Consider the following 27,585-nt stretch of genomic DNA (forward strand, 5'->3'; position numbering starts at 1 on the left):
GCAGAAGTCCTTCGTAGTTTCCCCTTTACTTCTTGAACAGAGTGGGTGCAGTCTTTAAGGGGGAGGGGTGGTGCAAGTAGAGAAAAGAGAGAGGCAGACAAAGGGGCATATGATCTTCCATTTCCCATCTGTTAAGGGCCCAGGGCTTAAGGGCGACTGAACTTGAGGGAGAAAGCGTCCATATGTAGCTAGGCAACCAAGTAATTTCCCGGGCCTGCTTTGCCCCTGGCTTGCAAGCCTACCAAAGAGGTGATCTCAAACTGCTTAGTGTTCAGAAGCAGACGAAGAGAAAGTTGTCTCTTACAGAGAGACACTTCTGAGGAAAGAGAAAGAAGCATCTTTTATTTGCCTAGTTCAGCCTCGTACCCTTACGCTCCAATTCGTCCCCGGACCCGGTCATCACAGGCCCTGAGAGCGTTAGGTGCGTCTTCGAGCTCCTAGTCTCCTAAGCCTCCCTGCCCTACTGTCAATATAATGAAGTTATAGTGTGGGATGGGGGTAAGAGTCACATTGTGATCTACTGGGAGCATTCCAGGAACCCTGAATTATATAACTAATCTTAATGCCGCCCTTTATCCCCGGTCTCCAGTGAGGAGAGGAAAACTGACTCCGGTTTTTTTGGGAACCGAAAACTGTCGTGAACTGAGAAAGAAATCTTGGGTGAGTTTCCGATCTAATTTTAGCATGACTGGCCTTCCTGAGACCTTTAGAATTTTATTTTTTTTTTAAAGTTTTACCTGGTATATTTACGTTTCCTTATTTCACCTAGCCCTTCCTTTTCTTTTCCTTCTTGTCCCTCTCTCCCTCCTGTGGCTTGCCCCAGTTCGTGATAAAGGTACATACATTCTTATGGAGTTGGAACTACTTTAATGGGACTTAAAAAGAGAAATGTGTTCAAGATTTAATCTTGAATTTCCTATTAACAGTATTCTAACAACAAAGAAGATGCCAGTTGTAGTGCCTAAATATATCCAAATATATACTAAGACACATACCAAAAAGCAGAGACATCACCTTGCCAACAAAGGTCAGTGTAGTCAAAGTTATGTTTTTTTCTAATAGCAATGTATGGTTGTGAGACTATAAGGAAAGCTGAGCATTGCAAAATAGATGCTTTTGACTTTGAATTTTTTGGAGAGGTCTTTCGCCAGTCCCTTGGACAGCTGGGGTCTCAAATCAATCAACATTTAAATACGCTAATTCAGGTTATTCACTCTAAGTTCAAACACTGAAACTGAAGCTTACATACTTCAGCCACATTAATGAGAAGACAGGACTCAATGGAAAGGACCCTAACGAGAAAAAAAAAAAAAAAAAAGATGGAAAAGATAGAAGGCAAAATTTTGGAAAAGAGGATGGCAGAGAATGAGATGGCTAGATAGTAAAATAGAAACAAGGAATATAAACTTGGGCAGACTTCAGAACATAGTAGAGAATAGAGGCCTGCCATTCTATGGTCCAACGGGGACAATGACTAATGAACAATAATTACGTGTTCTTAGGCACCAATGTATATTTGAGTATATTTAGACTAGTATAACAAGCTACATTAAGGGTATATGGCTTTCAAATAAATGTTTTATATTGTATTGGTTGAAGGATACCTAGATACTGACTTAGGGAAGGGATGGGGCCTCAGACTCAACTGTTTATTACTCTCATACACTTCTTAGCAAGCCCTGGAACCAATAGGTTTTGGGGAAATAATTGGATAGGGAAGAGAGATGTATGCCAGTTAATTTGAGGCTGGGAATGTATAAGAATTGGAAATCTTAGGTGGGAACAGCTCATGGGACATTAAATGCTAAGTCAAGCAAATATAAACAAATTGGAATTCTCTTTCCATTACTTAAGAGTGAGTGAATTTTGGGACAAAAAGGCATTGTTGGCACTGTAAGAAGAAGCAAAAATGTTTTAATAAAATTGCCAAATTTGGGGTAGTAGAGGCACTGATACATTTTTCTATTTACTTTAAGTGTTTTTTGGTATACTTTTCCATTTTAACTTCTTTTTTTATTTTTTTTTATTTTAATGGTTTTTATTTACCCAATATATGCATGGGTAATTTTACAACATTGACAATTGCCAAGCCTTTTGTTCTAATTTTTCCCCTCCTTCCCTCCCCTCCAGATGCAGGTTGACCAATACATGTTAAATATGTTAGAGTATAAATTAAATACAATATATGTATACAAGTCTAAACATTTGTTTTGCTGTACAAAAAGAATTGGACTTTAAAATAGTGTACAATTAGCCTGTGAAGGAAATCCAAAATGCAGGCAGAGAAAATTAGAGGGATTGGGAATTCTATGTAGTGGTTCATAATCATTTCCTAGTGTTCTTTTGCTGGGTGTAGTTGGTTCAGTTCATTACTGCTCTATTAGAACTGATTTGGTTCATCTCATTGTTGAAAATAGCCACATCCATCAGAATTGATCATCACATAGTATTGTTATTGAAGGATACAATGATATCCTGGTCCTGCTCATTTCACTCAGCATCAATACATGTAAGTCTCTCCAGACCTTTCTGAAATCGTCCTGTTGGCCATTTCTTACAGAACAATAATATTCCATAATATTCATATACCACAATCTATTCAGCCAATCTCCAATTGATGGGTAACTGTGTAGTTTTCAGTTTCTGGCCACCACAAAGAGGGCTACCACAAACATTCTTGCACATACAGGTCCCTTTCCCTTCTTTAAGATCTCTTTGGGATACAAGCCTAGTAGCAACACTACTGGGTCAAAGGGTATACACAGTTTGATAATTTTTTGAGCTCATAGCATTTGAGCAATGAGCAAATTGCTCTCCAGAATGGCTGGATGTATTCACAATTCCACCAACAATGTATCAGTGTCCCTGTTTTCCCACATCCCCTTTAATATTCTGCATTACCTTTCCCTGTAATTCTAGCCAATCTGAAAGTGTGTAGTGGTATCTTAGAGTTGTCTTAATTTGCATTTCTCTGATTAATAATGACTTGGAGAATCTTTTCATATGACTAGAAATAGTTTCAATTTCTTCATCTGAGAATTATCTATTTATATCCTTTGACCATTTATGAATTGGAGATTGGCTTGATTTCTTGTAAATTAGAGTTAATTCTCTATATATTTTGGAAATGAGGCCTTTATCTGAACTTCTGACTGTAAAAATGTTTTCCCATTTTATTGTTTCCGTTCTAATCTTATCTTCATTAGTTTTGTTTGTACAAAAACTTTTCAATTTGATATAATTAAAGTTTTCTACTTTATGATCAATAATGATCTCTAGTTCTTCTTTGGACATAAATTCATTCCTCTTCCACAGGTCTGAGAGGTAAACTATCCTCTGTTCCTCTAATTTATTTATAATCTCATTCTTTATTCCCTAACTCATGAACTCATTTTGACCCAATCTTGGTGTCAATTCCTAGTTTCTGCCATATTAATTTCCAATTTTCCCAGCAATTTTTGTCAAACATTGAGTTCTTATCCTAAAGGGCTGGTGTCCTTGGGTTTGTCAAATACTAGGTTATTAGAGTTATTGATTAGTTTGTCCTTTGGATCTAACCTATTCCACTGATCAACTAGTCTATTTCTTAGCCAATACCAAATGGTTCTGATGACTGCTGCCATTTTAACTTCTTTATTCACCAATTACTTTTTTTCTTTTGTCCACTATAGAGAACTATAATTAGCTCTCTCTAATCAAACAAATTTTCATCAATAGAAAAACATGGCCCTTGAATTTTAATTTAAAAGGGGGTATAAAAAGGCTCTAAAAAAGACAACTGGAAAAATATGACAATGGAGAAAAACAAATTGGGAAAGGTGAATCAGAAGAACAGATTTATAGTGATGTGGTGTTAGTCCTGATTTCTTTTTGCATAGTTTTGTACAGTATTTTATCTTGCCTCCCTTTTTCTTCTTCTTTTTTTAATTGCAGCACCTATAATTGCATTTAAATGAATTTAGAGATTAAAGGAGTTTCTGTTTCCCGGAAGAGCCTAACTCAACAATTCTCCAGAAACAAGAAACATATGCAAGTATGTACACTGCAATTTAAGGTTCAAGTGATATTTTTATTGTTATATACCACTTTTTTGTATTTAAATTGTAATATTTTGGAAGGAACTATGGCTAGGAAACTTGCCTCTAAGTCATTGTGTGAACTTGAGTAATTCACTTTTCCACAAATATTTATTAATGTCAGTCACTTAATCTTCCTGGACCCCATTTCCTTATCTTTAAAATAAGAATAATAAATGACCTTTTAACTGTGATTCTTAGTTCTTCTTACTTTCATGGAGGTACATTGAGGTGGGTCCTCCATTCAGTGGCTCAACTCACAACCCAACCATGATTTTTGATTCTGTATGATTTCATTTTATATCCTTCCCTAAATAATCCACAGATGATCTCATCCTATTTCCTATAAAATTTTCCACATTTCATGCAAAGATGCCCATGCCAATGCATGAGCTGTGTGTTATTTTTTTTCCTGATCCTCTCCATATCACCAGATCATCTTCATTCCATTCATACATACATATACATATACATATACATATACATTTATATATATATATATATATATATATATAACACAAAGGATATATATATATAATAACATCCTTTATATATACATATATGTATGTATGTATATATATATATACACACACACACATATATACACACACACGCACACACACATATATATGTACATATATATATATATATATATATATATAAAATGACATACTTTGTGTTGCTTTTTCCAATACAATTATTCATTAAAAATGCTTTTCAGTTTATATTCATTGGACAGGTGTCCAAATTGCCTTTAATTTTTTGGAAGTTATGGTATTTTGTAACTTTAAGCCACAAAGTATCAGTGGCAAAATAATATCATTTTAAAAAAAAACACACTAGACTTTTGTTTCAGTGAGGAGTACAAGTTCATAAAAAATAATGCACATATTCTTAAATGCTATATAAACCACTGTTTTCCTTTTATTTAATTGTTTGTGGTACTATCAAGGCCAGGTAGTCTTAGAGTTTCTCAAGAATTGCTACATTCTCAGAACTCATCATTCCTGCCTCAAACAATCAAAATCCAAATTCATTTGGGGCAAAGGGATGAAGGTCTCATTTTCTGGAGTTGCTGCAGTGTGACAAGGGGTGCAGAGATGGCCCTACCTGCAGCTGAATCCAGACTGAGGAAGGGAGACTTGAAAATGGTGGTAGCAGCATCCAGGGAGTGTTGAATCTTATCTGGTGGTATTCAGATTGGGGAGTCCATGGCCTAAAGTCTGAAAGATACAAAACTCACAAGGTAGTGGAGAAGAAAACAATTAACTTGGCAAAGAAAGTGGAGTATAACAAAGACAGCAAAATAAAGCTAGGATGAGGCATTCCTGTCTCATTGTTTCTTGTAGATTGTGACCAGTGAAAATAGGTTTCACAAGGAAATAGTTTTAATTTCATCATCTGAAAATTGTCTGTTTATTTCCTTTGACCATTTATCAATTGGAGAATGGTTTGATTTCTTATAAATTAGAGTCAATTCTCTATATATTTTGGAAATGAGGTCTTTATCAGAACCTTTAAATGTAAAAAATGTTTTCCCAATTTGTTACTTCCCTTCTAATCTTGTTTGCATTAGTTTTGTTTGTACAAAAGCTTTTTAATTTGATGTAATCAAAATCTTCTATTTTGTGATTAATAATGATTTCTAGTTCTCCTTTGGTCATAAATTCCTTCCTCTTCCACAATTATGAGAGATAAACTATCCTTTGTTCCTCTAATCTATTTATGATCTCATTCTTTATGCCTAAATCAGGGATCCATCTGGATCTTATCTTGGTATATGGTGTTAAAAGTGTGAGTCCATATCTAATTAATGCCATACTAATTTCCAGTTTTCCCAACAGTTTTTTTCAAATAATGAATTCTTATCCCAAAAGTTGGTATCTTTGGGTTTTTCAAACACTAGATTGCTATATTTGTATACTATTTTGTCCTGTGAACCTAACCTGTTCCACTGATCTATTCCACTGTTCTATACCTGTTCCACTGGTCTATTTTGTAGCCAATACCAAATGGCTTTGGTGACTGCTGCTTTATAATATAGTTTTAGATTAGGTACAGCTAAGCCACCTTCATCTGATTTTTTTTTCATTAATTCCCTTGAAATTCTCGACCTTTTATTCTTCCATATGAATTTTGTTGTTATTTTCTCTAGGTCATTAAAATAGTTTCTTGGGAGTCTGATTGGTATAGCACTAAATAAATAGATTAGTTTGGGGAGTACTGTCATCTTTATTATATTCGCTCGGCCTATCCACAAGAACTGAATATCTTTCCAATTATTTAAACCTCACTTTATTATTGTGGCAAGTATTTTGTAATTTTGCTCATATAATTCCTGACTTTTCTTTGGTAGATGGATTCCCAAATATTTTATACTCTCGACATTTGTTTTGAATGGAATTTCTCTTTGTATCTTGCTGTTGAATTTTGTTGGTGATGTATAAAAATGCTGAGGATTTATGTGGATTTATTTTGTATCCACCAACTTTGCTAAAGTTGTGAATTATTTCTAATAACTTTTTAGCAGAATCGTTGGGGTTCTCTAAGTATACCATCATATCATCTGCAAAAAGTGACAGTTTGATTTCCTCGTTACCTACTCTTATTCCTTTAATCTCTTTCTCGACTCTTATTGCCAAATCTAGCATTTCTAATACAATATAGCATTTCTAATACAATATTGAATAGTAATGATGATAGTGGGCAACCTTGTTTCACTCCTGATCTTACTGGGAAAGATTCCAATTTATCTCCATTACATATTATGCTTACTGACAGTCTTAAATATATGCTCCTGACTATTTTAAGTAATAATCCATTTATTCCTATACTCTCAAGTGTTTTTAGTAGGAATGGATGTTCTTCTATTTCTTTTTCTGAAATGGGACTATTTAAAGCAGTTTACCCCCTCCTCTGTTAATCTAGGAAGCCTATATTTTTGGATGTAGTCATCCATTTCACTTAAGTTATCAAATTTATTGGCATAAAGTTGGGCAAAGTAACTCATTATTTCCTCTTCATTGGTGGAAAGATCTCCCTTTTCATTTTTAAAACTAACAATTTGATTTTCCTCTTTCCTTTTTCTGATCAGATTTACCAAAAGTTTATCTATTTTATTGCTTTTTTCATAAAACCAACTCTTAGTTTTATTTATTAATTTAATAGTTTTCTTTTTTACTTTCAATATTATTGATTTCTCCTTTTAATTTTAGAATTTCAAGTTTAGTTTTTGGTTGGGGGTTTTTAATTTGGTTCTTTTCTAGCTTTTTAAGTTGCAGGCCCAATTCTTTGATCTTCTCTTTCTCTATTTTATTCAAGTAAGCCTCTAAAGATATAAAATTTCCCCTTATTACCCCTTTAGCTGCATCCCACAAATTTTGGTATGATGTCTGAATGCTGTCATTATCTTGGGTGAAATTATTAATTGTTTCTATAATTTACTATTCCACCCAATCATTCTTTAAGATGAGATTATTTAGTTTCCAATTACTTTTTGATCTATTTACCCCTAACTTCTCATTGAATATAGTTTTTATTGCATTGTGATCTGAGAAGAAAGCATTTACTATTTCTGCCTTCCTGCATTTAATTTCGAGATCTCTATGTCCTAATATATGGTCAATTTTTGTATAGGTTCCATGAACTGCTGAGAAGAAAGTATACTCCTTTCTATAACCATTCAGTTTTCTCCAAAATCTTATCATACGTAATTTTTCTAATGTTCTATTTACCTCCTTAATTTCCTTCTTATTTTTTTTTTGGTGTGGTTTTATTTATCTAGTTCTGAGAGTATAAGGTTGAGATCTCCCACTATTATAGTTTTGCTGTCTATTTCTTCTTGCAAGTCTCTTACTTCTCCTTTAGGAAATTAGATGCTATACTACTTGGTGCATATATGTTTAGTATTGATATGGCTTCATTGTCTCTGCTATCCTTTAGCAGGACATAGTTTTCTTCCTTATCTCTTTTAATTAGATCAATTTCTGCTTTTGCTTGATCTGAGATAAGGATGGCCACGCCTGCTTTTTTGACTTCACTTGAAGCATAATAGATTTTGCTCCAGCCTTTTACCTTTACTTTGTAAGTATCTTCCTGGTTTAAATGTGTTTCCTGTAAGCAACATATTGTAGGATTCTGACTTTTGATGGAGTCTTCTATCTGCCTCCACTTAATGGGAGAGTTCATCCCATTCACATTTACAGTTAACATTTCTAATTCTGTATTTCCTGCCATCATATTATCCCCAGATTATGCTTTTTTCTCCTTGTCCCCCCTGAAACCCTTCCCCAGTATTAAACTTATGGGCGGCCCCACTTGTGTCATGTAGCCCTTCCTTTTTAGTATCCCTCCGCCCTCCTTTTAAGTCCCTTCCCCTTTCTTGTACCCTTCCCTTATTACTCTTATCCTTTTCCCTTTTCCTCTCCTCCCTTTTAATATGGTGAGAGAGAATTCTCTGAAAAATAAATATGTCAATTATTAACTCTTTGAGCCTACTCTGATGAGAGTAAAATTCCACAATGTTCCTCCCTCTCTCTAAATTCCCTCAGATATGGTAAATTTTCTTTGCCTCTTCCTGGGATGCAGTTTCCCTCTTTTTATCTTCCCTTTTCCTGTTTTCTGATACTATCCCCTTTCCCTTTCTACTTTCCTTTTTTAATGTTATATCAGTAAAATCAAATTATACATGTGGACTTTCTGTATATCCACAACAGAAATACAGTTCTCAAGAGGTAAAACCTTTTTTCTGCTTCTCTTGAGTCTTGTGGTTGGAGATCAAATTGTTTTTTTAGATCTGGTGTTTTTTTTTTTTTTTCTTAGAAATAAATGGAATTCCTCTGTTTCATTAAATGTCCATTTTCTTCCATGGAATAAAATGCTAAACTTAGCTGGATAGTTTATTCTTGGCTGCATTCCTAGTTCTTTTGCCTTTTGGAATATCAGATTCCAGGCCCTTCAATCCTTTAATGTAGATGCAGCCAAATCTTGAATGACCCTTATTGTGGCACCTCGATATTTGAATTATTTTTTCCTGGCTGCTTGCAATATTTTTTCCTTAGGCTGATAATTCTGCAGCTTAGCTATAATAATCCATGGAGTTTTTTTTTTTTCTTTTGTTTTGTTTTGCTTTTAGGGTCTTTTTCAGAAGGTGTTCGATGAATTCTTTCAATGCCTATTTTCCCTTCTGTTTCTATTATGTCTGGACAGTTCTCTTTGATAATTTCTTGTAAAATAGAATCTAGGCTCTTTTGTTCATCATAATTTTCAGAAGTCCAATGATCCTCAGATTATCTTTCCTAGATCTATTTTCCAGGTCTATCGATTTTCCCAGTAAATATTTGAAGTTATTCTCCAGCTTTTCATTTTTTTGATTTTGCTTGACTGATTCTTGGTGTCTCAATGAATCATTCATTTCTATTTGTTCAGTCCTGATTTTTAATGAGTTATTTTCTTCATCCACATTTTTTAGTTCTTTTTGTCCAATTGAGTTTTTAAAAGAATTATTTTGCTCTGTGGAATTTTTTTTCCCATTTCACTAACTTATTTTTTTAGTGAGTTATTTATTTTTTCCAATTCAGAAATCCTACCTTCCTGTGATTTTTTTAACCTTTTTCCAATTCACAAATTTTGTTTCCCTGCATTTCCTGTGAATTCTTCATCTTTTCCAATTCAAATTTCAGGATGTTGTTACTCTCTAGCATAGCTTCTCTTTCCTTTGCCCATTTATCTTCTAACTTTCTTTTCAGGTCTTTAATAGTTTCTTCTAGGAGAGAGTTATGTGGTGGGGGCCAGGTAACATTCCCCTTCAGGGTATTATCTGGAGACTGTCTAACCTCCTCAGGGTTAGAAATCTGCTCTTTTTCTATATAGAAGCTGTCAATCATTTTATTCAATGTCTTACTCATTTTTAAAAACCTGTGGGGTCTGCTTTCTGAGTAAAGGGTTACCAGCTTCCTCTACAGAACAGAGGTATGGAAGGCAGCTGTCTTGTGAAAGGGCTATAAAGGTACGAGGGTACTCTGGGAGAGAGTTTCCCCGCCTCTCACAGAAGTGATTCAGAGCTGGGCTATGGGTGTGCCCAGTGAAGAAGCCCTGCTGTGTAGCCTAGCCACTGCCCTAAGGCTAGAGGCTGAACAGTGAAAGCATCACAACCCCAGGCCAAAGCCCCCCATGGGGCCTTGGATATTAGCAGCTGACTGGCAAATAGCCCCGGGGCACAGACTGGAAGTGTCTCTGCCCCAGGAAGCACAGTTGCTGCTAGGGAAGTTTCGCTGTAGTGGAAGTTCCACTGCCTCAGGTTGAGCCCCCCACTGTGAGATTTGAGGCTGCCCCAGGCTGTGTCTCCCCCACTGCCTTGCAAGTTATTAATTGCCCCAAGGAAAAGCCCTGGACAGCAGAAGGCTGCCGAGATCTGTGCTGACTCACTTCCAGTTTGGGGTAGCTATAGGCAGTTTCTGGCAGGTTTTTTTTTTGTTTTTGTTTTTGTTTTTTTTAAGTGGCTTTATTTCTCTGCTGGTCTACTGTTGCAAGCAGAATAGAGCTATCAGCTTATGCCAGAATCCTCTGTCTCAGAAGCTTCTCTAACCTCAGAGGCCTCCCCAGCCCAATCGGCACAGTAAGCTAGCCTTTAGTCTATCACTGTGTGTGCCGGTCTTTTATTTTTCCCACTCTTCATTAGAGATCTTTTCTGACAAAGTTCCAGATTCTCTTCAGCTGGTAAGTTGTTGTGTTTCTAACCTTCGTGATTTTTCCCAGTCCAATGCTATTTCTGAGGCTGAATTAAATAGTTGGTATGGAGGAAAAAAGAGAGAGCTTACAAATTCATGTGTATCTTCTCCACCATCTTGGCTCCACCCCGCTACCATAATGTAGAGAGGGTGACATGCAAAGTGAAGATAATAATTAATCTTAACTGGATGATCTCCTTTAGCAAAACCTCTGAGACTTTTCAGGCCTATAAGGGAAAACTTTTACACAATTAGTAAAGGTGTCAGTAACAACAACAACAACAAAACAAAAGCATTTTGAAGCCCCTGCAAGAGGGTATATGTGTAAAATCCATTTTCCTTTCCTCCCCTAATAATGTACCCCTCCTCCAGATAGGCTTCAGGATGGGGGGGCAGTTTAACAGCACTTTCAGAATGTACTTGGGCATAAACTGGGCAGACTTGACAGATCTTTTTAATTGTTTCTCCTAGCTTGTGATTAGTGAAAATACTTTCTCAAGGTATTGGAAAGCATTTTTTTTTTAAGTGAGTAATTTTATATAGGCCAAAGAGAAGTTTTCACTGACTGGCCTCTGGAATTAGAAGTTGGCCTGAAAGCTGAAAGTGTTTGAAACCACCCAGAAGGAAAAAAGATTTTCTTTAGCAAGGCCTTGTTCCTGGTAGCTATATGAGAGAGTGAAAGGTGCCATGGTCAGGGACGAACAGGCAGTAGCACAAGCAGCTGAATCAGCAAGCCTGTTTCCTTTGGCCTAAAGTGAATCCCTCTTCTGTTGTCCTTTACAAAATATAAACAGAAATCTCTTTAGGTTAATGGACAGCTTGCAGTTACTGTTTCCCTATGTACTTAATTGGGGAATGTTTGGCTGTCAGAAACCCTTGTCTTTCCATATAGCGCCATGAGCATGCAAAACATGAAAGGCATATTTGAAGTCAATATAGATATTCACTTTCATTCCTTTCCCCAGTTCTAAAGCTTTGGTGAGAGCAAAAATGTTCTGAATTTAGTGGGGAGTTAGAATCTGCAATGATTGCCCTAGGGTGAGCTTAGAGGTTTCCTCAATTAGAAAGACCAAGGCAATCACTGCTCTAAGATGGGAGGGTCACCCCAAAGACAACAAGTTTATTTGAAAACTAATAAAAAGTTTTAAGGAGGACTAACAGGGGGCAGCAGTTTAGCTTTCAAGGTCCTAAAAAGCCATAGCCTAATCAGGGCCCCATTCAAAGAGAATTTTGGCAATAACCAAAGTTAAGTATTCAGAGTCTACAAAATCCATCCATGTCAGCAAAGTACACAGTTGTTTTTTAGAAGAAGGTTCAGGGAATAATAAAATAGCTTCCTCTCAGCAATGAGCAAAAGGGAGATGGGAGTTAATTCATAGCCCAAATACTTAACAGAAATGATGGTTAAAGTGGACCTTCAGACAAAGAAATTATCACCTCAGGAGGCCAGAAAGTTAAGGGTGTGGCAGCAGCCAGAGAAGGCTTCAGGGTTTGGTTAGATCAAGATATCATCTATATATTTGTGTTGCGCTCATGGCTTCTACTGACCATTTGCTCTGATTATAAACATTTATTAGAAAAGAAAAAAGTAGGGGCATGAAAACTGATCTTTCAAGCCTCAGCCTGAGAACATATTCATGACATGACAATCAATCATGCAGTAACAATTCCACCTCATAGCCAGACTCAGGAATAATCAAATGGGAAACAAAGAAATAGAACTGGAAAACTGAATCAGAAGGATTGCACCTTAAGCAGAGGGTAAGGTTGTCCTTCCAGCTCTTGTTCAGATAAGACATCCATCTCTGACAATTCAGTCATTTCTCTTAGTAATTTCTCAAATGGTTGGTTTCAGGCAATCATATCCAAATTCAAAACTCAAAAGAATATCAGTTACAGTCCCCAGAGATTTTATCTCTAATAGCAAATTCTACTGATTAGGAATAAATACGTTATTTTATTTTATTTTTTATTTTTTAAACTTTTTTAAATTAATTTTTATAATTATAACATTTTTTGACAGTACATATGCATAAGTAATTTTTTTTACAACATTATCCCTTGTACTCCCTTCTGTTCCGAATTTTTCCCCTCCTTCCCTCCACCCCCTCCCCTAGATGGCAGGCATTCCCATACTTATTAAATATAGTATATCCTAGGTACAATATATATGTGCAGAACTAAATTTTATTATTGTTGTTGTTGCAAAGGAAGAATTGTATTCAGAAGGTAAAAATATCTGGGAAGAAAAAACAAAAAAAAAAATGCTCACAGTTTACACTCATTTCCCAGTATTCCTTTTCTGGATGTAGCTGATTCTGTCCATCATTGATCAATTGGAATTGGATTAGCTCTTCTCTATGTTGAAGATATCCACTTCCATCAGAATACATCCTCATACAGTATCATTGTTGAAGTGTATAATGATCTCCTAGTTCTGCTCGTTTCACTCAGCATCAGTTGATGTAAGTCTCTCCAAGCCTCTCTGTATTCCTCCTGTTGGTCATTTCTTACAGAACAATAATATTCCATAACCTTCATATACCATAATTTACCCAACCATTCTCCAATTGATGGACACCCATTCATTTTCCAGTTTCTAGCCACTATGAAAAGAGCTGCCACAAACATTTTGGCACATATAGGTCCCTTTCCCTTCTTTAGGATTTCCTTGGGATATAAGCCCAGTTGTAGCACTGCTGGGTCAAAGGGTATGCACAGCTTGATAACTTTTTGGGCATAATTCCAGATTGCTCTCCAGAATGGTTGGATTCTTTCACAACTCTACCAACAATGCATCAGTGTCCCAGTTTTCCCACAGTCCCTCCAACATTCATCATTATTTGTTCCTGTCATCTTAGCCAATCTGACAGGTGTGTAATGATATCTCAGAGTTGTCTTAATTTGCATTTCTCTGATCAATAGTGATTTGGAACACTCTTTCATATGAGTGGAAATAGTTTTAATTTCATCATCTGAAAATTGTCTGTTCATATCCTTTGACCATTTATCAATTGGAGAATGGCTTGATTTCTTATAAATTAAAGTCAATTCTCTGTATATTTTTAAGATGAGGCCTTTATCAGAACCTTTAACTATAAAAATGTTTTCCCAATTTGTTATTTCCCTTCTAATCTTGTTTGCATTAGTTTTGTTTGTGCAGAAACTTTTTAATTTGGTATAATCAAAATTTTCTATTTTGTGATCAATAATGATCTCTAGTTCTCCTTTGGACACAAATTCTTTCCTCCTCCACAAATCTGAGAGGTAAACTATCCTATGTTCCTCTAATTTATTTATGATTTCATTTTTATGTCTAAATCTTGGACGCATTTTGATCTTATCTTAGTATGTGGTGTTAAATTTGGGTCCATGCCTAGTTTCTGCCATTAAATACCTTATTTTTTAAAATTTCCAGGACTTACACACCTAGAAGATGTTGTTTAATGCTTGAGTATAAACTCATCCTTGTGTTAAAGATTAATCATTAAACAAGCTTATAGATTCTTAGTAAACACATTCCAAACAAGTTCATTTCTCAAGGCTGATGACCTTGCTTACCTTGATGGTTTTAAGAAAACTGGAAATTTTACAAATTAAGGAGAGCTGACAGAGACCCCATGGAAGGGGCTGAGCTTGCTGTTGCCCACCCCAACTATTCTTAGTGTTTTCATGGGCTGTGTTGTTTGATACCTCCCCCCACTCTATGAAGGGGGAAAAATGGTGCTGCATCCCCTCAAACTTGAAGGTGAACTGCTAAGGCTTTCACCTCATGTTAGGATTACTAGGTGAGAACTCAGGTTGTCTGGATAGTGACAAGGTGAGAATTCAGGTTGTCTGGACAATTACAAGGTGAGAACTCAGGTTGACTTAATAGAAGGAGCAAGCTCATTGGCTGAAGTGGTTCTTCCCAGAAGCCCTTGCATTATCCCACGCCCATTCTCTGGGAGGATAAAAGAGAGGACACCCAGAGATAGAAGGGGACTCTGCATTGCATCAGGCTTGACGGGGCTCTCTGCAGGAAGAGAAGTCACTTCTCTGGACAAGAGTTAACAGCAACTGCCTGGAGACAACGGTTCGTTACAGGAAGAAGAATCTGTCGGAGAGATTTGAGTAGAAGACACAGCAGATCTCTTCCCAGAGAGTGATCCGGCAGCTTCTAGAGACGACAGCTCGCTACAACCTCATCCCTCTTGTTCCACACACAGTAATTACCAATTTTAGGTTTAACATGATGACAATAACTCCAAATAATTTAGTTAACAATTTTAGAATTTTCCTAAGTAATAGATAAATAATTTTAGCTACTGTAGTTTCCTCTTAATTTTCTAGCAAAGGTGAAAATACCTAAGTCCTTAAATTACATTTACAAAACATCAAAAAAGAGAAATATACATTTTTTGCCTTCTTTTAACTGTTCAATTTACACTGTCCCCAAGCGGTTGCAGGTTTGGAAGTTCTCAGGGAGGATTTCTCTTCCCTTAAATAAGTTTTGTTTTAGGGAAAAAACAAAACAATTCTTTAAAAATGAGATAGAACAAATTTTAAAATTGACAACTTTAATTCACAAGATTCCCTGAATTCTAATTAAATGTCCCAGGCAAACTGAATGCTATTGATTATTTCTTGGGCTTCCTAGAAGAGTGGAAAGGAGAGGGTCATCAATTCTTTTCCAGTACATTAAAATAGAGGTGAACTGTCTCAAGCCTTAGAATTCCTAGTTCTATAGTGCCTCACTTCCTCTGGCATCCCTGGGATGGGTAAAAAGGTGGCAAAGTTTCCTTAGTCAAGAAAGAACTTTGCCAAGAAATAGCAAGAAATTTCAAGTCCAAGCATCCCTGGTCAAGGAAAATTTATGAGCATGGAACTCCAATGATCCATACAAGCCTTCCTAGGTGCTTGGAATGTCCCCAGCTACAGAATGGGGATGAAAAGAGCTTCCTTTAACAAGGACATAAAATTTGGGGCTTCATGTTGGGCACCAAAAATATTGAGGCAGAAGACACCCCAACAATATTAAAATTATTTGCACACTCAATCTCCAAGTTAAGGGGCAAAAATTTATTATAATTGTAATACTAATTGAAGTGGGCTAAAGTTCCAATGGAATCTAGCCAACAGTCAGAATCAAGAAGATAATTTTATAGGAAAGAAAAGCAAAGATTAGGTTAATATGTTACTGTGATGACTTAGAAGTACAATTGAGCTAGTGGTAGAAGTGGGGGAGTACCCATCATTGAGTTCTACAGCCTATTGAACAACAGATTACTCTCTGACAGGCAGCATTGTTTGTAGCACTCCCATGGCCAGGTGGTACAGGCTTGAGAGTTCTCTCTAATTTAACCAGTACATTTCCCAAATCTTCATTTCTGTAGACTAGATTATAGCCAGGCAATACTACACACGAGAAAGTTATTAAAACTTTTGGTATTCAGAATTCATCAGATTTTTAAATCCTTAAATCTCTCCTGGCAGTATAGTTCTATCCTCTGGGAACAAGTCTGTTAGGGATTTAGCTGGTTTCCTATGTTAATGAGTTATGTTCAAATCCTCAAATCCCTTACTAATTACAAATGAGTATATTCTAAGTTTAATATGCTTTAAAAACTTCAAATTAAACTCCTTGAATATGAGATTTAACTCACTTTTATATCTGTTACTTATTCTTAGATATTCATATATTTAAATTTTATATTATCTACAGTTATTTTATTTATTTATTTGCAAGGGTGAGTGTTGAAAATTATCTTTGCTTTGATTTTGAAAATAAAAAGATAATTAAAAAAAAAAAAAAGAACCAAGTCTATCTTAGTTGATCAATACATAGTCCTATTACTGTATACAATGTTCTCCTGGTTCTACTCACTTCACTTCTCTGGCCCTTCTTTTTTTTTTTTTTTTTTTTTTTAATTTTTTTTCTGAGGCTGGGGTTAAGTGACTTGCCCAGGGTCCCACAGGTAGGAAGTGTTAAGTGTCTGAGACCAGATTTGAACTCTGGTCCTCTTGAATTCAAGGCTGGTGCTCTATCCACTGTGCCACCTAGCTGCCCTTTTTTTTTTTTAAATAATAATAGTTTTTATTTACCATATATTTGCATGGGTAATTTTACAATGATGACAATTGCCAAAACTTTTTTTTCCAATTTTTCCCCTCCTTCCCCCCTCCCAGATGGTAGGTCTACCAATACATGTTAAATATGTTAGAGTATAAATTAAATACAATATATGTATACATGACCAAAAAGTTGTTTTGCTGAACAAAAAGAATCGGACTTTGAAATAGTGTTACAGTTATTTTAAATGGAATTTATATATACATTTTATTTTCATGTTTTTTGTAAAAATTAAAACAAAACAAAACATTGATGGGGACCTGTGTTGTTCCTCCCTTCCTTTTTTTTTTTTTTAACAAAGGATTCTGTGATGGATATTTAAGTATGTATTGGACCTCTATAGCAATATTTTGTGCAAGTATCCAGTGTCAGGATTTCTGGATCAAGATATATGGCCATTTTAGTAAATTTTCTTGAATAATTTCAAATTGAAAGTCAAAATGACTGTACCACTCAACAGCTTTAGGCAGTATATCAGTATTTTTGTCTTTCCATACAACCATCAACATTGACTATTTCTATCTTTGTCAATTTGGCTGGATTGAATTTCTATCCTCAAACCTCAAAGATGTTTTAACTAAAATTTCTTTTATTATTATTGATTTCAAACATGTTTTGTATTTGGGATTGTCCATATTTTCTTTGCTTCCTTGTAGAACATGAAAAAGAAAAAAATTGTGAAAAAAATTGTCAAGTGCACAGCAGAATTAAGAAAAAGAGTTTTGAAACAATAAATTTCCAGTTCAAGAAAGCATTCAAAATTGTCCATCTTCTCTTTGCTTTCTTGTAGATTTTTTTTGTTGTTGTTTCTCAGCTATGCACTTTTTTAATTTATTCTTCCCTTCCCCTTCCCTTCTCCTCCATCCAACCAGGCATTCCAACCTTATACTATTTAGTTGTTTTAAAGTCTAAAACAATATTAATTAATATGCTTCAGGAGCAATATAGTTTTCCTTTGTTCTTTTTTGATTAATTCTATTTTAACTTTAATTTGGTTTGAGATCAATGATTACTAATCCTCATAAATTCTACTTCTTATCATTATTATTATGTTTGCATGGATCTCTTGTTTCCTATCCCTGCTGTAGATTCATTTTGTTTCCTATACCTACTATAGATAGGATAATATTAGATTGACATTTATATTTTCTTTCCTCACCTCCAGCCCTTCATCCTTATTGCTTGGTACCCCAGAAATTATGTGACAATCGGCTCTGATGTTATGGAAGACAGCCCACAAAAACTACTTGCTGATCATACCCTCAGAATAAAGATCACTTTTTATGTGGCAATGGAATTGGCAGGAAATGGAACTAGCTCTCCCTTCTTTGGCTTCTTCTTTGAAGAACTGGTTATCTCTCTGATAGACTCATTACTGTTCATTTTCATGGCCATTTTAGATACTACACTATTAAATATGATTTTGTTGGGCTCAGACTTAATCAACTATGTCATTCTTTTTTTTTGCATACCTCAAAGAATAATGTCCTTTAATGGGCTTATTAATAGATAATGTATAGTCATTAGTTTTTCAGTTTTGCTACAGATATGCCCACATATTGCTTTTAACTTGATTGTCCATTTAGTATGACTCTCTGCAGTGGGGGGTTGCCACTACAATTCATTTGATAGCTGGAATTGTTCTGTTACAATTATTTGGGCATAATTATTACAATAATTATTTGGGTATCCCCACAAAATGCAATGTGGCATCTTGAACATCTTGGTACTACAGTGGCATGGGTTCCCATGTCTAGGAGACTCATAAAATGTCTAGTTCTCCAATTTGACTGTTGGATAGTTATTAGAATATATGACCTATGATTTCCTTTAATGTTTGCCTGATTTGAAGGGAATTGAATTAGAATAGAAGGCAGATATCTGCCTTAAAGGGAGGCAAGAATGACAGAATTAGAAGGCAGAGCTTTCAATCTAGAGAACCTCACCTCACAGCTGGCACTCTATCATCCACTCATACTTTTTTGAGTAGCATACCAAGGACCAGTGATAAGAAGCTATTTTCTAAATTGGCTAATAAGGCATGAGGAATGTCTTTTCTTTTCAGAATATTCTAATTTAAAAGATTCAAGCTTTTGTTGACATTCCATAGATAAGGATTAAATGTGTGCTAGAGGAAAAGAATTAGGGTTCAAGACAAGTTGGACAAATTCTCAAGAAATGTGTATCTTAATGGGGTGGAAGTGGTATATCTGCTAGTACTGACCTGAAAGTTAGAATATTTTGATTTTGTCTTTAAATTAAAAAGTAAACCAGAACTGTAGTGTTAAATCCTTGTGAATATTTAAATAACATTTAGTTCTACCTTATATAGAACCTTTCCTAATAGATACTTGCAATTTAATAGGATGTGACATGCAGATTACATATACGGTATGTGTACATCATATAAAATAAAGATTCTTAAAGGCAATTATTTTTATTCCTGATTGGTCAGACAGAACCACCTTATTTTGGAAAGACTGAAGATCCCTTTACTGGTCATATATCTTTTATTTGTTTGTTTTAATGAAGTTCATTGTACATTTCAGTGATAAACAAGATTGTCCAAAAGATACATATAAATACTTTTTGGGGATCTTAGCATGTATTAAATTTCAGCTATCTGCATCTCTCATAATAAAAGAAAATTATCTCTTCCCTTTATAAAAAAGTCTTTCTGTTGAAGTTCTAACTTCCCAAATGGTCATTCTTTTACTTATTGCCTTTTACATATACATAAAATTATATTTTTATTATTTCAGGAATTAAAAACTTTTGCTTTTGAGTTATACGTATTTTAGTTAAACTAAATCCTATAAAAGTAACACCATAAATTGTATACATGATTGATTTTGATTCTTTAAATAGATGATAATACAGTATGCCACTAATTGTCTTTGTTATACAACAAAAGACTGATAGTATTTTAAGGTATGTCATATTTATGTATATAAAATATTTCTTATATGTATACATATATATAGCATAGTCTATATATGTGTGTATTTGTATAGGCTATGTATGTATGTATTTGTATAAGTGTATTATGTATATATTAGTTTCCTAATAATATAATCTCTTGATAATTTTAATAACTTTTCCCTAACTTTTTGACTGACTGTGGTAGTTTTTAGTCTATCATAGTTAATATGCAGAGTAATTTGAATTCAAGAATTTAAGTAATCAATCAGAATGATAGAAATGCATTTTTCAGACAAACCAGTCTTGCTGATAATTTCACTAGGTTAAAGGAATTTGTTAAAGTGTTTTTTGTCAGGTACCTCTGTCATAGAAATATGTTTCATGACAGTTGTATAGTGTCAGCAGCAGCTGGTGGACTGCTTATTTTCTATCTTATATACATGCATGCATATATAGTTATGTACATGATAATTGTATTTACTATGCTGAACATTGTTTACTTTTTTGAAGCACAGAAATTTTGAACATATTAAATATGTGTGTGTGTTTTCACTCTTAAATTTAAAAATCCAAACAAACAGGGATGGAGACACAGATCATGGATAAGCAATAGTCCACGTCCATCTGAGTAAGTATTTTTATTCTTAATGTTTGCATTTTTTATGTTTTTATTTCTAAGTATATTAAGTATATGAACCTCAGTACTACATAAATTTAATAGTTAGAATAGAAGTAGAATGCCATAATGGAAAGAACTTAAGACTAGGAGATAAGTACCCTAGTCTTAAGCTCTGCCTCTGCTGCAGACTTGGTCTCTGTGCCTCAGTTTCTTTATTAATAAAAGGAGAAAGATGGAATTAATTATGTCTAATGTCTTTTCTGGCCAGAACATTCTGAGTCTAAGAGTTGTGGTGATCCTTTCAGTGCTTTTCCATTGACTAGGAAAAAAAATTCCTTTATAATTTTTAATAATTACTCATTTAGGTATATTTAGCTCTCCTACTCTATATTGTTATGATTTGTATTCAATTATTTGGCCAAAACTTGATTTTTCCAAGTTTTTATTTAATTCAAGTTTTCAAATTCTACTAATAATAATTTTGATAACTTTTGCATTAATTTTTTATAATTTACATGATCTTTAGAAATTTATTACCTCATTATATTCTCACGATTACCTTGTGAGTTAGGAAAATATTCTCATTTTATAGAAGAGGAAAGTGAAACTCAGAAGGACTAAGTGAATTAGTAAAAATAAATATTTATTTATTTTTATTTTGAATATTTATATTCAGTTTCCAAATATATGTTTGTTAAACACATTTATACACATACATACAAAAACAAAACTGGGCTAATCATATTTTATTTCCTTCAGTGTGCCACAGCTTGATTTGGGGAGACTGGTAGATTCAGATGATGAGGTACTTTGTGTGTGTGTGTGTGTGTGTGTGTGTGTGTGTGTGTGTGGTGGGCAGTAGGCATATCTAGATATTTGTGTAGTAAGTGTGTAAAAGAAATGTAATCTTTAAGCTATAAATTTTTCCATTTGACTTTATTTTAGGATGATTCTACAAGTTTTCCTCTAAGTACAGTTCATATTAATTTTGAAGCACCATGTTTATCCTCAACTATTAGTTGGGGCATATGCTTGCCTTCCACTCTTTATCTTTCAAATGCACAGGTTAGTATTTGTCAGTAATTCAAGAGTTATTAAGCATTTACTGAGTATCTGCCATATGTCAGGCACTATGGTAAGTCCTGGGAATACAAAGAGAAACAGAAGACTGTTTTTCCCCTTGAGGAATTCACAGTCTAATAGGAGAGACAATAAACAAATTTGTACCAAAAAAAAAAAAAAAAAAAAAAAAAAAAAAAAAAAAACCAACTAATTACAGGATAAATAGGAAATAATCACCAGAATTAAGATGAATTAGGAAAGGCTTCTGGTAGAAGGTGGGATTTTAGCAGGAACTTGAAGGAATCTAGGGAAGCCAGGAAACAGAGACAAGGAGGAAGAGCATTCCAGGGACCGGGGACAGTTCTAGAAAATGTGTAGAGCTGAAAGATAGTCTTGTAAATGGATAGCCCATAGAATACATGATAAGAAGTAAAGTATAAAAAGATCAGGAATATTGGAGAAGTTATGAGGGGCTTCAAATACCAATCAAAGGATTTTATATATGATAGTAAAGTGACTGGAAGTCACTGTAGTTTATTGACTAGGGGTTGAGTGATATGGTCACACCAGAATTGTAGGAAAATTATTTCATTGGCTGAGTGGAGAAAGGACTGGAACGGAAAGATATTTGTGGCAGGTAGAGCAGTCTATTGCAATAGGCCATCAAGCAGAAAAAGGAATGTATTCTAGAGATGTTACAAAGATGAAATCTACAGGCATTACCAATAGACTGAATATGGACTGGATAAGAGATATTGAGTAGTTAAGAAAGATTGAAATTGTGAATCTAGGGACTTGGGAGGGGGGGAATGGTGATGCCCTTGACAGTAAATAGGAAATTTGGAAATAAAGTAGGAGCTAAAATGAGGATTTCAATTTTGAATTTGTTGAATTTAAGACATCTAGTGGTATTTAGTTTGACATGTCTGAAAGATAGTTTAGAGATGTAAGTCAACAGATAGGTTAGGGCTATATAAGTTGAATTCAGTATTATTAGCATAAAGATAATAAATCTATGAAATCTGTGAATCTATTATTGAATCTTTGGTAAATATTATTCAGTGTATAGATGCTTATATTCTTTTACAATGTAGATTGTAATATCTAATCAATTTCCTATAAAATGCTAAATTGTAGAAACACTTAAAAAAAAAAAAAGCTTACTGTTGTTGTGGTATGTTTCTAAAATAATCTCTCAATGTTATGATTTTAGTGAATAGTATCTCTTTTTTCTCCCACAGAAAATAATACCAGAAAATTTGCCATCTCCAACCCAGAAATATAAGCAGAAATATCAGCAATATCAGATAGAAATAAAAGAAGGATATAAGCGTTATAGTCAGATAAATTCAGAGAAGAATCGACTAAATATTTCATGGCAGCAGTCTCCAAAGATTATAGATAAAATGGTACTCTTCCACATCATTATAAATCTCTATGAAAGTTTTGAGTGTTCATAACCTAGAAGTTATTCTGAACATTTTTGGCTTGTTTATCCTTCTTGTTTTATTTGAATAATTGTTAAACAATAAATATTTATTTATGTTATTATGAAACAGTAGTTCCTTGGAGTTCAGGTCACCAGACCTTGGGATTCCTTGTACTCTGTTTTCCTCCCCTATCCTTCTTCATTTTTCTTTATTTGCCAAGGATTCACAGAGAAGATGGCTTTTCTTTGCTTTCTTGGTTGAGATATTATTATAACCTTTCTGAGTGGAAGACTTAAGGAAACTGATTTTCTCATATCTGCTGAAATTCATGGCACATATTCTGTGGCCTGGTTTTTGAGAAACAAAAAGTGGTCTGAAATTTTAATTTTGGAGTGGCAATAAGATATGGGAATATCTTATTGTTAAAGTATTTTGCTTTTTGTTTCTTAATACCCTTTTATTTTTCCAAATAAATGTAAAGATAGCTTTCAGCATTCATTTCTGTAAGATTTTATGTTCCAAATGTTTTCTCCCTCCTTTTCTACCTTCCCCCGCCAAGATATTTGTCATGTTGTACAAGAAAAGTCAGATCCAAAGGGGGAAAAAACTCAAAAAAGAAAAAGCAAGGAAACAAAGCAAGGAAATCTTACATTCAGACACCACAGTTCTTTCTCAGGATGAGTATACCATTTTTTTTCCATCCCAAGTCTATTGGAATTGTCTTTAATCATCACATAATCTGTGGAGTATGGGCTCACTCCCTGGAGGGCCTCGGAGTCAGCCAGAGTCAGGATAAGTAAAAGCCCTTGGTCTTTAGTGGGAGAAGTGAAGGAGACAGACAAACTGCCACAGACTGGCCAATGATATATCTTGGATTCTTCTCCCCTTCTTGTCCTGCCATAAAGTGACTCTGGATTGTCTCACCCCATCCACTGATCCTTGCCTATGATTATCTTACTATCAAACATTGAGTTAGCATCAAATCATTGTCTCATAGCGAATAGGTAATTAGCCTCAAGTGCTCAGTTGTCTGATTCAAGTACACCTTTTCATAGTTTCAGCCCTTTACAATAATCTGTTTACAGTGTTTTATTGGTTCTGCTCACTTCCCTAAGTATCAGTTCATGTAAGTCTTTCCAGGCTTTTCTGAAATCAGCCAGCTCTTCAGTATTCAATTACATTTACATACTAAAACTTATTCAGCCATTCCCCAATTGATGAGCATCCATTTAATTTCTAATTCCTTCCCAGTACAAAAAGAGTTCTACAAACATATTTGCTCATGTGGGTCCTTTTCTTTCTTTTATGATCTCTTTGAGATACAAATCCAGTAGTGAGACTGCTGGATTAAAGGATAAGCACACTTCTATATCCCATTGAGTATAGTTCCAAATTGCTTTCAGGAATGGTTGGATTAGTTCACAACTCTAACAGCAATGCAATAATGTCCCTGGGGTAATTATTTTTCTGTTCACAGAAACAACAAAAAATAAAAATTATCAGAATGCCTTTTAGTGTAAAATAATTCAGGACATATTTGCTGATAGTATATAGCTTTGAAATTTCTGCCAGACTCAAAGTTCATGTCAATCCAAACTTTAGAGTGATTTTACATAGTGCTGATTTAAAGTCTGATTTTATTTTGTTAATATTGACTGTTCTGTCTAAATATGTCTGTTTATGCCAAATACATTGTTTTAAATAAAGAATGCACAAGTTGAAGACCAGGTAAAGGATGATGTTACAGCTCTGGACAGGAAAGCCTTCCTGCAGCAGTGTTATACAAATAGTCCTTTTAATCTACTGCAATGCCAAAAGAGATCAGAAGCTGTAAGTTATCATAATTTGGACTTAATGCTTTGATGAACTATGGGGGCTTTTTTCATATAAAGAGGATATATTTTTTAATATGGATGAAATCTGATTTTTTAAAAAATTGTTCATGTTAATCTCATGTTATAACTTTTTATGATATTCTAATGTACTTATAAAAATGATAATAGCTACCATTTATGATAGTGAATTTCTAATATAAGAAATGTCTGGGGGAAATATTTTACTATATGATATATTTATTATTTTTAAAACTGTTAAATTTAAAGTTAACAAAGAAATAAAAAGGAAATTCATGATGTATTAAATCCCCTCTTTCTACTTGATCAAAGAAAAATTTTAAATTTCAAATAGCCATTTTAAATAGCCTTTTTGATAGTTAATTAAATATTTTATTAGAAATTTAATATTAAACATCTCTATAAAGAACTAAATTAATTCAAGTTAGTCATATCATTTGTAGAATTATCATATCGGAACAAGCAGACAAAAATTAGTGAAAAGAAAATTGTGCAGTAGAAAGCCTTTTAAATGTTTTTTTTTTTTTTTAAGTTAGATTTCTTGCTATACCTATTTCTTCTCACATCTACCCCCAAGGGAAAAAATAAAGAGCCTATTAAATTCTTAAGTGACATGATGGAATGAGACAGACACTAGATTTGAAATCAGTTAATGGATTCAGAGACCAGTTTTTGCAATGATTACTAGTGGGACTACATTCTAGTCACTTAATGTTTTGGGTCTCATTTTGCTTATCTCTGGATGAGGTATTTAACCTCTCTCAGCCTAGTTTTTTCTCATCTGTAAAATGAGGATAATGATAGCAGCTACTTCACAGGGTTGTTGTGAGGATCAAAAGAAATCCATATGTAACACGTTTGTAAATTTTACAGTACTGATTAAAAGCTGTTATTATTGATAATAATTGTTTCCTTTGGTATTCTGTACATTTTATTTTGTACAATTTAAAACATCATTCTGAGAATGGCTCCATAACCTATATTAGACTTGCAGAGGGATAAAAGAGTCAGAAAAAGAGTAAAAATCTCTGATAATCTATAAATTCAACACCAGCTAATGTCCTTTTGTAAACAAAATTACTAAATAAATTTGAATTATTTTTCCAGAAAAATGTTCAAAAATTATGTTTTGGATTTCCCTGTTAATCTATTTCATTGCTCATCTGTGCTATAGAAAAAAAAAGAATTGTTTTTATTACTTCTTAACCTTTCTTTTTTCTCTTAGGAAGTTGTAGCTACTGAGAAGAAAAAGCGAGATATAATAGAACAAGTAATGATTGATCAATTATGCAGGTAAAATTTTAGTACTGAGTAGCATTTATCCAGTAACATTTATTCAGTGTCTGTTGCTTCTCTCCACTTCTGCATTCTAGTTCTCTTTCTTCTTCCTCCTCCTCCCTTCCCTTCTTTTATGGGCAAAGTGAGTTAACATGCCAAAATTTCACTGCTGAAATGTCAATTCTGTCAAAATGAGGAAAAACATACCTCACAGGATTAATGAGAAAATGACATAATATACACAAATTCATTTATCTCTTATTACTAAAGCTAATATTTTGAGTACAATATTCAATAATAGTGTTGATAATAGATATCCTTATTTTAATCCCTGATCTTATTAGGAATGCTAATAGTTATCCCAACTACATATAATGCTTGCTCATGGTTTTAGATAGATCACTTTAGGAAAACCCCATTTAGGAAAACGCCATTTATTCCTTTGCTCTCTAGTGTTTTTATTAGGAATAGGTGCTGCATTTTGTCAAAAGCCCTTTCTGAATCTATTGAGATAATCATATGATTTCTGTTAGTTTTCTTATTGATAATGTCCATTATATCGATAATTTTCCTGATATTGAACCAACCTTGAATTCCTAGTCAAAAACCACTTGATCATAGTTATTTTCATAGTGATAAGTTGTTGAAATCTTTTTGGAAATACTTTATTTAAGATTTTTGCATCAATATTTGTAATGTTCTTCTCTAAATTATAATCGTTCTCTGGGAGCAGGTTTCTTGGGGAGCTTCTGGAGGCAGTCTTTGTTTCAGTTCAATGTAATTATCACCTCAAATACAGCCCCCTTCAAAATAGCCCAGTTAGCTTTCGTAGAGGCCTATCTCTCTCCTTGATTCTGAGAGCTCTTGCCCTATTACTTTGTCTCTTCCAGCTTCTACCTCTAGCTCCCTCTGAATCCAAAGCCTCCAGTCAGCACAAAGGAGGAAAATGGAATGAATCTGACTCTGCCTCCGAGAGTAGGATTGTGGGTTCCTGTGTCTAGCCCTGAGAGCTTCTTGCTTATAGTTCTGCCTGACTTATGAATCTCCTCAATTTGTGAATCTGCTCGACTTGTGAATCTCCTTCATTGAATCCTGGGTCTGAATCTCCCAAAGTGCCCCAGACAGAACAAAGGAAGCTGGAATGAATCTGACTCCGCCTCCGAGAAAGTGGGCTTATGGGCTTCTGACTTGTCCCAAAGTCAATCCTTGTTGAGGCTCCTAGCGTATATATGCTCTCTTAAAGGTGTGAACTCTAATAAGTACTAAGTACATAAGCATTGTCTCTATCAATTCCAGTGACTTAGCACCTTGTTTCAAGTTCTGGCCCATAGCAAATATTCATTAAGGAAATTAATATATAACTTTCTTTCTCTATTTTGGTTTTTCCTGATTTAGAGATCAGTGTCATATTTTGTCATAATAGAAATTTGGCAGCATTCCTTCTTCCTTTCTTTTCCCAAATAGTTTAACTAGTATTGGAATTAATTGTTATGTAAATGTTTGGT

The 27,585-nt window shown here is 34.3% G+C and overlaps 1 protein-coding gene across 2 annotated transcripts in view; it reads left to right on the forward strand.

Annotated features, from left to right (window-relative positions):
- Positions 1–398: 398 nt before the first annotated feature.
- CAPS2 (calcyphosine 2) overlaps positions 399–27,585 on the forward strand; it is a 65,121-nt gene continuing 37,934 nt past the window's right edge. For both annotated transcript variants that reach the window (XM_074267652.1, XM_074267653.1), the window contains exons 1-8: positions 399–660; positions 3,934–4,033; positions 20,420–20,466; positions 21,217–21,262; positions 21,403–21,522; positions 22,761–22,928; positions 24,657–24,779; positions 26,028–26,095. In XM_074267652.1, coding sequence (XP_074123753.1) covers positions 3,953–4,033; positions 20,420–20,466; positions 21,217–21,262; positions 21,403–21,522; positions 22,761–22,928; positions 24,657–24,779; positions 26,028–26,095 — 653 coding nt within the window. In that variant the 5' untranslated portion in view covers positions 399–660; positions 3,934–3,952. The remainder of the gene's footprint in view (positions 661–3,933; positions 4,034–20,419; positions 20,467–21,216; positions 21,263–21,402; positions 21,523–22,760; positions 22,929–24,656; positions 24,780–26,027; positions 26,096–27,585) is intronic.

The sequence above is a fragment of the Sminthopsis crassicaudata genome, chromosome 5, assembly GCF_048593235.1.
Source record: "Sminthopsis crassicaudata isolate SCR6 chromosome 5, ASM4859323v1, whole genome shotgun sequence".
NCBI classification, from domain to species: domain Eukaryota; kingdom Metazoa; phylum Chordata; class Mammalia; order Dasyuromorphia; family Dasyuridae; genus Sminthopsis; species Sminthopsis crassicaudata.